The following is a 10,931-nucleotide window of genomic DNA, read 5'->3' as shown; positions in this document are numbered from 1 at the left end:
TTTTGTATTCATGTATGGTTGTATGTACGTTTTTGGCGCTTGGTGACTTTTTTTTTTTTTTCTTGGTTTGTTTTTTTTTAGTCATGTTTTTTTTGGATTTGTGATGAAGTTTTTGTGAATTTGGAAAAATGAAAATTGAGCAGTTTTTTTTTTCATGAAGTGTGGAAATGGAGCGTCTGGGGTCGGGTTGGCGAAAATGTTGAGTGATTTTTTTAGGTTGTTAAGAAGGTTTTGGTGGGTGTACCGTCTAAAATATATACTTAGAGGGATCTGAAATGCGGAAAGGGTAGTGAAGGACTGGGCTTGTTTAGGTTGGCGAAATGTTGAGTGATTTTCCAAGTTGCTAGAAAGGTTTTGGTGGGATGAACCGTTTACAATATATACATATATATGTATACCTACCTATATACAAGACAATTATTAGCGTTCGAAAGAAGAGCGATTCGAGCCCAAGACTACAAAACTGAACATAATCTTTTACAAAATAATAATACAACAAAGCAGTAAAACAGCAAAAGCCCATTTCTAGAAACCAAACTTTATAAAACCCGGAGTTATACCACCATAAGCCGTAGAAGAACCGTTGTGAATACCATGAACACCATAAATACCATTATACGCAGATTTGTCATCGTAAATCGAGGGAGCCGGAGAGCCATATTGACGAGGATAATCGAGTTTGACTGTCATTCCTGTGTCTCTTTCTAAGATTCCGATTTGTTGGGTTATGGTGTTGACTTGGTTTAATTTTTCGCGTGGGGTGGTGTTTTTGAATGTTATGTGGGCGTGGTGGAGGGGAGAGATGGTTTTGTTGATTTTGAGATGGTGGTATGATGATGAGGAGGATGGTGAGGAACGGGAGAGGAGGAATTGGAGGAGGATGCGGTGGGAGTATATGGCGTCGATGCTGTTGAAGACTTCGAGTTTGGGACAGAGACAGATAGATGTGGGAAAACTGTTTTCTTCTTCTTCTTCGTCCTCATATCCATTCTCATTCTCGTCCTCATCCTCGTCGAATTGACATCTCAACCGATGTTCATACGGAATGAATTGAGCAAGAAACCGATCATCCAACGATCGTTTCGATATAAAACTTTCAGTAACAGCATTATTCATGCTATAGACAGGGAAATCCTTCAATGATAATCTTTTTAATCCAGGAACGCAAGATAGAACCTCCATCAAACCGCTCCTCGTAAGTGAATTCGACCAATAATCAAATTCTTCAAGAGGTTCGTTTATTCTTTGGAAGAACGAGCAAAGGGTTTTCATGGCGCGTAAGGGTTCTGAATCTTGGGATTCTGGAAGGAATGGATGTGGGTAGGAGCTGACAGGTCGTTCATATGCGAAATGCCGCAGTGTAGGTGTGGAGAGTTTATCGAGGAATGTAAGCAGGTCATCGTTCAGGCCCGACTTTCCCATCAACTTCAATGAGCGAAGGTTTGGTAGAACGATCGGAGGAATATCGGAGGCAGTTGCATGTAAGGATTGTTGGTCTGAAGTTGCAATAGTAACGGAACATGCTTTGAGGTTTGAGCAAAGCGTGACAACTTTGAAAATGTCGTATAGAGGGAGTATACGACGTGCCAAATTGAGAGCTGTGATCTGTTCCCACTGTACGGGGAGTTCCAGTATTCGCTGAGAATAGTCCGGTAGAGATAGAACACGGAGCAGAGGGGAAGATAAGATCCCGCCTTTTCTTGCAAGCGGGGAGATATCGAGTGACATTGGATCTCGGCCCCTCACAGGGTCACCTTCGAGATGAAGTACTTCCAGTAGAGGAAGATTAGATGCGTTGACCAAATTCAAGAATTTTGACCAGTCAAATGGGAAAAGCGAAAGATGGATACGCTTCCATCGTTTAACGTACATTAAGATGAGGTTCATATACGACCTAAGTCGTTCATTGATAGGAGCATATCGTCCTCTGCATCCCCTTCGAAACCCTGAAGCTGACATTGAGATGGAAAGCGGGAGCGCTCCTGAACGAGAAAGCCATGCGCTTATGGCTTCCAATCTCGCCTCGGCTTGATAAAAAGAGGATGGAATGGCAACGATATGGAGTGACGACCATAATTTGGGGGTGGAATACGCAATGTGCCGCCATGAACGGCAAACTCGACCAAGGACAAGCGGCGCTGCTTCTGGATCAAGCACCGAATTGTGAGCGATTGGCAGGCATTGGTAAAATATTTCCTGAAGGATGTCTTGGTGAATCCGACGAATGGGTGACAGGAGACCTTGGTGAGTCTCAACAAAGTTGTGAATATCATTCCTTTTCTGACAGAGAGCGGCGAGCCTCTCTTGAAGGCGGACAGTTTCGCTTTCCATGGCATTGAGCTTGTTCAACGACCCGGCCAGGGCTCTCTTGACCGCTGCAGCTTCCTGGCTGGTAGGTGGGTCATTTGTACGGAGTTTACGGTAGATTGTTGGTGTTGCCATGATGGATGATTGGATGAGAGAAACAAGCGTGTGACAAACTTCAAGTTCATCATCAAGGTATGATTGACGCTGGGGTGAATAACGTTCTGTAATGAACTCAGAGTCTCAGACCACAGAGAGGAAGTACAGGTAAACTTACTGTCCAGGAAGTGGCAGCTTTACGATATGTTAATTTATCGGAAACGGTACGGATCGAGGCTGGTTCAGCTATTAGTCAAAAACATTTACAAAGCCAGTGATAAACTCAGAAACGCAACGCTAATAATTATCTCAAAGACAGAACCGAAAGATCGTGAAAAATGGTGTGATGGTTCAAAAATGCGTTCCCCTGGTTTCTCCGACCGAGCGACGGACAGCGCGATGTAGCGAATAACCGATATATTACATTGCTATTAACTTGGAAATCACTCACAGTCCAAATATCTCCCAAATGCCTTGACTGGGCAATATTGGCTCGGAAGTGGCTAAGAGGCTTGCCTAAATGTCGCCAAGGGAGTATGCCATCCGAGTTTCATCAGTAACCCCGATTTCTCGGATACTTAACCCATCAATTTCCTAAGCCGCGACTTCGTCCTCCTTTTTCAAATGAAATGACACGATGAAACAACGAAGACGCGTGATATTTTACTTGTTGTAGTCAACCAAATGAGAGTGCAAAAGCTCGAGTAGGATATGTTTGATAGAAGAACACCATTGACATCGAAGACTTCGAGGTGGGGACAAAGGCAAGCGAATGGAGCATAAATTGAACCATACATCTCTTCTTGATCTTCTTTCAGCGTGCATGAGTGGCGACCCCTCCGATGTTCATACGCATAGTCACTCTACACCGAGATCATCCATGAAGCGTGTAACCACCTCTTTGAATTCTACGGGACTGTCCCCCGAAGATTGATGAGACGTATACCTTACATGAAGCTCGGAAATTTTCTTACCGTTCAGCATGTACCAAGTGACCCGTATTCAATTCTCGTAGAATATGGTTTGGAAAGAAACTCTTCATGAGGGGTATTCCGTGTCGATTGATATACCTATGTAATGCAGCCTTGAATGAAGCAGAACGAGAGTCAGAGACGTGGATGACTTACTTGCTCCTACTACCCTTAATGAACAGGGTCCTGCCCTGCCATACTCTCTCTTCAGGTGTATACGGAAAATTTCCGATTTCCGGCAAGCATTCAGTGATGGTGTCGACGGGTATTTTAAATTTAGCATATGGTCGTTCAGAAGTTGCCGTCTCGAGATTTGTTAACAAGAAAGCACGTATTGATGGATCCTACGTGCCACGCCACTCTGAGATTGTGAAGTGCTCTAACGCATTTACCTGTCTTACCTTTTCATAATTAGAGAGCAGATCCGAAGCTTCTTTTCGAGTCTTCAGCTTCTCTCTTTCGATTCTCAGCATAGCTTCCATATAGCTGTGGAATTCGGGAGAAACACCGGCCCTGTTGGGTGCGATATCCACAACAATTAGGTTTTTAAGCAAATTCTGATGGGTGTCTAGATATGTGTCCAGCGCTAAAGCCATGGCAACTTTGCCTCCCCTGCTCGTATTATAGTGAGTCCGCTATTCTCAGTTATATAACCTTTGCTCACATAGAATGACCTATAATAGTCGTCTGGTGGAGGCCACGCTTTTCTATAAACTCTAGAACGTCATGAGCCATGTTTGTATAGCTCATTTTTGATACGTGGGGTGAAGTTCCATGATTTCGCAAATCCTGGTTATATCAACGTTATATAAATGAAAATGACCGCGGAGTTTTACAGACTACTCACGAGGGTGTAGATTGGTACTTGGAGACTTTCACCAAAACCCTTAGCCAAAGTATTCCAATTCCGTTTTGATCCGCTGTCCTTCAGCCAGAGACGGGGATGAAAATTCGGAATGGAGGTGTCGTTCTATGTTTTAGTCAAGTTGGAGCATAGATTATCTGAAGCAAAACGCACAAGAGCCCATGTAGAATTAGCAATGACCCTTCGCGTTCGTTCTCTGTGGGCGGGCCGTAGCGCTGGTAGTCCAGTTGAATAGTGCCGTTGAACGAGGCGAGTGTTCGGGTTGTAAGTGTCTTATTTAGACAGTCGCAGTATGTCTGATAGAGTTTTCTCTTTGAAATCGAGGCCAAGGGAAGTTGAAGAGTGAGCATTTTTCAGTTGGCGTAGGCGGAGAGATGTCCATACCCATTGTCCAATCACCTCACCTGGATCCATCATGACGTCACGTGAACATGGCTTGAGCAAGGGCAGGCGTCCGAGCAAACAGGTATTCCATTTTAGGTGAAGGTCAGGCTTGTGCTACTCAGGGATATACCTGATCATCCCTGTATATTAGGATAGATCATCCGACTGAGGCCTGTGGTAGAGATAGCAAAGAGGTAGCATATAAGTATACTATGCAAGGTTCATTAAGCGTTCTTTGAGTTTTCTTGTCTGAGGTTCAACAACTGCCAATGTTATTGAGGGCCTACTAATTAAGTAACATTGTCTCTTTGTCTCTTTGTACCCTGCAGTTTTGGGAGAAGATATATGTTGGGATACCCGGGTGAAGCTGTTCATGGTGGAGAAAGATGTAAACAATGCAATGGTGTATCGTCAGATGGCTCACATCTCTCTGATTTCACCTATTGGACACAGTTCGCAATACATTGGGACATTGAGATATTCGACTCTGGTAACCATGGCTGCGCTTTTATAGTTCCAATCGAGTATGAAGTATCGTGTTGATACAACCAACTGGAGGTCACCATCATTATCTTAAACGGTTCTTTGCAAGTAATTTATCAGTTATCACACGAATCGTATGTGACTTTACAAAGCATACTATCAAGCTATGTTACGAGAGGTTACGAGTCCTTTTTGTCAGCGTTGTCGATCATAGCTGGGTTCTTTTGGCTTGTCTTTGTTATGTTTTCCTCCTGTTTTGGCCGCGGTGTCGATCGCTTGTATTGTCGCATTTGTCTCTGCTCCTCTTTTGTCCGTGCAATGTCGATGAGTCACAAAGTGCGACTGACAATGACAAACATAATATACACGACAGCTACACGACTCTATTGTTACATGCGAAGCATGCACCCCAAAAGGACTCATAATCCGCCGGGCACAGCCGCGGCCTACAACCACACAAGTATGACTATTATCCCTGCGTAGCCTGGGAATTGGCTAAGGTAGGGTTCATGCGCAACGCCCTCCATCACGTGAATTGTGACTTTGTGTGACTCTATTAATTAATATCTCATGTCGCGTACTAGACAGCTCAAAGAGAAAGAATTCTTTAGCCTTAAATGAGTCTAAAAACATGGTAACGGCTTCTTGTAGTATTGTCTCTGGCAAAACACGGTGTTCACGGTATTTTTGAGCAGCCTAGACAGCCCTACCGAGTATTTAGGCCTTTTGCATAGCCACCGGGGATATAAAGGTCTATTTACATTAACTAGTACTTGACGATGCAGATTTTCTTGAATCTGACTGCAAGGGTCTTTGAAATTATTATTTAGCATTGTCCCTCGGAGCCCGATTTCTGCTCAGAGGCCTTACCATAGACTAGTTCCTAGAATTCTGTTTGTCACGCCCATGTCACGTGATGGAGCGCGTTGTGCATGAACACTACCTTATTCCACATTTGGGGGTCCCTTGTCCCTCCCAAAAACTTGGCAATTCTCGCGGAGGACATGGGTGGGACATGGGTAGACCTGTTTAAACTTTATGGAAACTGCTCGGACGCCTGCCCCTTGCTCCTGGGCCTCCTCCAAACGTTCAGAATGTTCAGTGCGAGTCTGTGCGACTGCTAATGGCCTCTTATTGATGGATCAGAACTGGGATCAGAAGAATGACAATTGTCATTCAACTCCTCAGGATCTCAGTTCAGCTCAAGCCTCAGATCCACCAGTAACAGTTGGTTCAAAAAAGGAAAAAAGAATCCCTTTTTGAACGGCCTCTTATTGGTGGATCTGAGCTGAACTAAGATCAGAAGAATACCAATTATCTTTCAACATGTTGATATGGCTGTTTAGATCGAAGGGCACAAGTCCGAGATTGGGTCGCCTACTTAGGAAATGATTATTTTTCTATTTCACCAGTATATAAAAAACCAATAGAAATCTTCTCCATCCTGTTCCACCTCCTTTCTACTTTTGTTGTTTTTATCTGAATCATGTCAATCTATGCCAATGGTTGGGACTTCTCCCGTCAGCTAGAACGTATATCGACATATATGACGATGACTGCACTGTAAGTCTAACACAACGCCCATCCATTATGGTCTCAATTTTGGTCAAAGACTGACCAAAGATTTGAAGCTATGCCAATTATCTGACGATTTTCATCAACGAAATGACTGTCATGGCTATCACTCTTGGGGTTCCGTACCTGCAACACACGTTATACAGATACGACGGAGAGAGTTCCACCGAAATACAGTGGCTTGAAATCATGAGATCGTTGGATACATTATGGGATCAGTATTGCTGTCTCCCGTTACACGTACTTCCGTGCGTATCTTCATTTCAAGCCGCAGTTCATGCTAAGCCATACTGCAATTCAGACTTTTATTCCCAATGATCTCTGCCTCGGGACTTTCTCTATGTTCAACTGCCAGCTTTTTGGCTACAATGACCCTAACCACTGGAGTTACCAGCGTTGCTACCAGTAGCATCTATAAACTAAATGCCAAGGCGTTGCACAATGAGAGAGTCATTGTCGAATGGCTGAAGGTGGATACTTTTACTTCGTGAAGAGATATATCATCTGGCTAATTTCACTCAAAGGCATCCCAACCAACATGGCGCGAAGTTCCCAACAAGTCATTCTGGGTTTTCATTTCTTTGCCCACCCTCATATTCTTCTTGTCGGTTGGTCTCTTTATCTCGACAGTTATGCTCACCGTCTGGGAGCGCTCAGTTGTCGATATGACTCCAAGGCTGGAAATAAAAGGCTGTTCTATGAAGAAATTCCAAACTTTCAAAACCATCTCTCTTGTAATACTTGCACCTATCATTGTGCATTTCGTTTTCATCTTTACAAAGATGCGTTCCATAGCTACCTTACGCATCGCTGAGGTCGCCACTATTGTTTTACCCTCACAAGCGTAATCGCTACCTTTCAGGCTACCCGCATGTATTATTCATATATATCAGGCTGATTGTTGCTTTCGCTGACATAGCTCTGACGTTCCAAATGTCGGTTTTAAAGAGCTTCTTATGCATGTATTTCTATAGGTACACACTCGAGTGTGTCGATAGGATAGACTTATATTTCTGAATTTGTACAGGCCATCAGCTTAGTGACAAATCTACATGACGAAATTTTGTCCTGCGTGGTCGACAGGGTGTACAGTTTGAGATAATTGCTCAGTGAACTGGCTACTCGAATTGCAGGAAAGCTGTGACTAGCCTCAATATTGACGAATTCGATAACGAATCATCTGAAATCAGGAGAAAGTAGTGTTGCAGATCAAATTCCAAATAACTCGGTGTGTACCAGATGTCCGAAGTTCCAGTCATAAAAAGAACAACGATGGTCTCGTACCATCATTCACGATAGCTGCTATGCGGTATAAAAACAATAGTCTTCATCCCAGTCGCCTATTGATAGTCATAATTTCATTACTTCCGCCTGAACAAACTAGAAAGCCATCCCCCAGTTCGTTCTCGCGATTTTGTACGCCTTCTTCCCAGAGCAGGAGGAGGAGTGACAACGGAAGAACCACTATGTCTTCGCTTATATTCTGCAGGAGTTTCATTCGCCTTCCCGCCCGCCCACATTCCTCTTTTAGCTGCCCTAAGTATCAAGAATGAGCCGAAATATAATATATAAGCTTCTGCGGGCTCTTTACCTAGCTTCATTCTCAACTCGAAGATATTCAGTTTTTCCTTCTGGTCCATATTCCGCACCAGCCTACAAGAGAACGCATTGTAAGTATCATCGCGTAACAGGTAAGACGAGAAAAACCAACCTGTTCATAAGTCACCACACAACCAGCGGCCAACATCTCTAGTGATAGATTTCTGCCACGGAAAATAGCACCAGGAAGGAAACGAGGAGCCAAGCATACATGTGCTACCTAATATTCTGGTGAGAAACGTAACGAAAAAATTGGAATGTTAAAGAACCATACCACACGATGATATTGATCTCGTCGTAACAATTGACAGTAAACTAGCTTTCCAGAGATTTTCTGGCGTAACCAAGCGAGACTCTCATTGGAATGTGGTTGAGCTGGTTTACCAAAATGTGCTGCCTTGATATTAAACCAATCAAGTTATTCATGATAATAAGAAGAGATATTCGAACGAACCTCCGGAGCGTCTACACCTGCAATCCTGACATGCAATGTTTGATCCTTGAGCTCTACATACAAGAGGCTCGGTTGATCCAAAATCATTCGAGACGTATGAAAGAAAAGCCATTCAAGAACCTTTAGTGGATGTTGGGATTCTTCTGAACTTGAATGGCCAACGCCAGCCTCCAAATGATGGCGTATGAAATAATCGAAAATTATCCGCGTCACCTACACTAGTTGAGGATACAAGGATTCCGTCAGTATTTTATTTTTCTTCAAAACAAAAAAAAACACACTTGGTGACAATGCCTCTTATCCAACGTTTTCTCGTAAACAGATTCGGGGTAATCCAATCCGTGTTTCGTATGCGCCTTCCATATCTCGCATACAATAAAGCACCGCCCAATGAACTCGCACCACCCAGAGCGAAAGCTACCAAGGCGACGAGATTTACCGGCATGGACTCGAGTTGATTCTGTGCTCGCTCCAGTCCTTCATCCACTTCTCGTACAACATCTCTCTGCAATAATGATATAGACGATTCATTCTTGTCATCGTTTGTTGTGCTTTTGTTTGAATAGCTAGATAGGAATTTGGAGAACATGTCGATGAAGGTTTAACTAAAAGCAATGAACATGAACGTACGCGATTCGCCAAACAGAGCAATTTATAGTTTAAATCTTCCCACGAGGTGTGTATCTTTGTGCACCTTTGGGTAACTTTGTATCTTAATTGGCTTAAGGTTTGATGTTCAGCGTCAGTGCCAGCAGCTCTACCTTGATTCCTTGACAGATGTCGCCTGCACTATTCTCTTAGACCCAAACCATGTCTTATTACCTCTCCCGATCCATAGTCCGTCGAGCGACTCGAGTCCCACACCGAACGTTTATCACGGTTCAATTCGGAAATCCCTCGGCCGGTAACAAATCAAGATGGTTATTGGCTCTTTCAGGCTTTGCGGGGGGCGCAGTCATAACAGTTTCTGGCGGTATGCTCAAGTTCACAGTCAGAAAATGACAGAAACACAGTAATCTTACATATCCCATTGCCTCAATAGGATATGCTTTATACCGCTGGTCGGGACTCGGCTACATCGTTGACAAGATTCGCCACGTCACTCGAAACTCGGAACAACCAACCGATTCTCAAAATGGGACAGTAGCACAATTGTTTTTCGAACTTCGCATGCTAGCGAAAACTTATGTCGCTGAAATTCCCGGTGCATGTTTTCTCGTCGATAAAGCCTTTGATCATGTCGAGAACATTGTTGATTCGCACCAGGAAAATGCTCGTGCTGTTCTAGAAGCCACAATGAGGGATATCCAAGATGCAGTCAAAGCACGAGGGGAAGATACTACAAAGGCAGCATGGGATGTGCTGATCATTTTGCGCGACAAACTTAGTCAGATCCAAGCCATTGCACCCGCAATAAACCAGATTAAAATAGGAGCCCTTTTCGACAACTTCCGTGGGCTCTACGAACATGCTAGCCAGCGTGTTCCCGCAGTCCGTGATTCTCTGTTGTCTCTGCTGTCTGCAAGCCAAAAGAAGCTGGAAGAGGTAAGGTCACCCGCGTTGTCGCGTTCCTCTGAAAACCCATTGTCTGCACAGGGAAAGAACTTGATCTTGCAAGTATCCGCAAGACGGAACTCTGGATCAAATTCTATCCCACCAGCCGAAGAAAAAATTAGCTCCAGCAATCCTGTAGAGGGGAGGCCATCCTCACACGATGAGCCATCCCCTCACGACGAGCCGTCCCCTCAAGACGAGCCATCCTCGCACGACGAACCATCCTTGCACGACGAGCCATCCCCTTCAGACGAGCCATCGCGCGACGAGCCATCCTCGCACAACGAGCCATTCCCTCACGATGAGCCATCCTTGCGCGACGAGCCGTCCCCTCAAGACGAGCCATCCTCACACGCCTCGTCGACTACTGGAAACGAAAATGATGGAAATGTTTCTGAATGACCGATCGTCTTCGTGCACGCTCTAAATGCTCTGTTTAGATCGCAGATCACTGATTTGGGATCTCAGAGCATTTATGAGCGCAATTTTTTCATCTGAAGTCAAAAACATGATTGTCAATATCCGTGTAAGGTGATAACTAATTGTTGCGCTTGTAATGTTCGAGAAACTATGAATGTCAAATCTTGCGGTAAACACATAAATAAGAAAGGTTGACATCTATAACAGCTCAGCCACCTTTCCT

The 10,931-nt window shown here is 44.1% G+C and overlaps 6 protein-coding genes across 6 annotated transcripts in view; 3 read left to right on the top strand and 3 right to left on the bottom strand.

Annotated features, from left to right (window-relative positions):
- The window catches only part of AGABI2DRAFT_187908 (hypothetical protein), a gene marked incomplete at both ends in the record, with an annotated part of 3,956 nt that extends 3,749 nt beyond the window's left edge, over positions 1-207 (top strand). Inside the window, one exon of the mRNA XM_006455653.1 lies at positions 161-207. Coding sequence (XP_006455716.1) covers positions 161-207 — 47 coding nt within the window. The remainder of the gene's footprint in view (positions 1-160) is intronic.
- A 1,851-nt stretch (positions 208-2,058) lies between these two features.
- Positions 2,059-2,442, bottom strand: AGABI2DRAFT_210226 (hypothetical protein; the record flags this gene model as incomplete). The annotated part of the gene is made up of 1 exon (XM_006455652.1): positions 2,059-2,442. A coding segment is annotated over one exon (384 nt), but the record flags the coding sequence as incomplete, so codon positions are not given.
- A 686-nt stretch (positions 2,443-3,128) lies between these two features.
- AGABI2DRAFT_210223 (hypothetical protein) lies at positions 3,129-4,602 on the bottom strand. The gene is made up of 7 exons (XM_006455651.1): positions 4,393-4,602; positions 4,222-4,294; positions 4,039-4,163; positions 3,776-3,986; positions 3,531-3,718; positions 3,378-3,473; positions 3,129-3,319 (listed from the first exon to the last, which is right to left on the bottom strand). The coding sequence occupies exons 1-7, from the start codon at positions 4,587-4,589 to the stop codon at positions 3,262-3,264; spliced, it is 948 nt and encodes a 315-aa protein (XP_006455714.1). The 5' UTR covers positions 4,590-4,602; the 3' UTR covers positions 3,129-3,261.
- Positions 4,603-7,049: 2,447 nt separating this feature from the next.
- AGABI2DRAFT_121616 (hypothetical protein) lies at positions 7,050-7,529 on the top strand (the record flags this gene model as incomplete). The annotated part of the gene is made up of 2 exons (XM_006455650.1): positions 7,050-7,151; positions 7,206-7,529. 2 exons carry the CDS (start codon positions 7,050-7,052, stop codon positions 7,527-7,529), a joined length of 426 nt encoding a protein of 141 aa, XP_006455713.1.
- A 339-nt stretch (positions 7,530-7,868) lies between these two features.
- AGABI2DRAFT_210221 (hypothetical protein) lies at positions 7,869-9,350 on the bottom strand. Its single transcript, XM_006455649.1, has 7 exons — positions 9,016-9,350; positions 8,855-8,952; positions 8,735-8,787; positions 8,555-8,677; positions 8,393-8,500; positions 8,273-8,334; positions 7,869-8,217 (listed from the first exon to the last, which is right to left on the bottom strand). Exons 1-7 carry the CDS (start codon positions 9,321-9,323, stop codon positions 8,043-8,045), a joined length of 927 nt encoding a protein of 308 aa, XP_006455712.1. The 5' UTR covers positions 9,324-9,350; the 3' UTR covers positions 7,869-8,042.
- A 160-nt stretch (positions 9,351-9,510) lies between these two features.
- AGABI2DRAFT_180641 (hypothetical protein) lies at positions 9,511-10,820 on the top strand. Its single transcript, XM_006455648.1, has 3 exons — positions 9,511-9,707; positions 9,777-10,279; positions 10,331-10,820. The coding sequence occupies exons 1-3, from the start codon at positions 9,545-9,547 to the stop codon at positions 10,688-10,690; spliced, it is 1,026 nt and encodes a 341-aa protein (XP_006455711.1). The 5' UTR covers positions 9,511-9,544; the 3' UTR covers positions 10,691-10,820.
- The last annotated feature ends 111 nt before the right edge of the window (positions 10,821-10,931 follow it).

The sequence above is a fragment of the Agaricus bisporus genome (assembly GCF_000300575.1).
Source record: "Agaricus bisporus var. bisporus H97 unplaced genomic scaffold AGABI2scaffold_11, whole genome shotgun sequence".
NCBI lineage: Eukaryota > Fungi > Basidiomycota > Agaricomycetes > Agaricales > Agaricaceae > Agaricus > Agaricus bisporus.
This window is presented reverse-complemented; position numbering and strand designations above follow the sequence as displayed.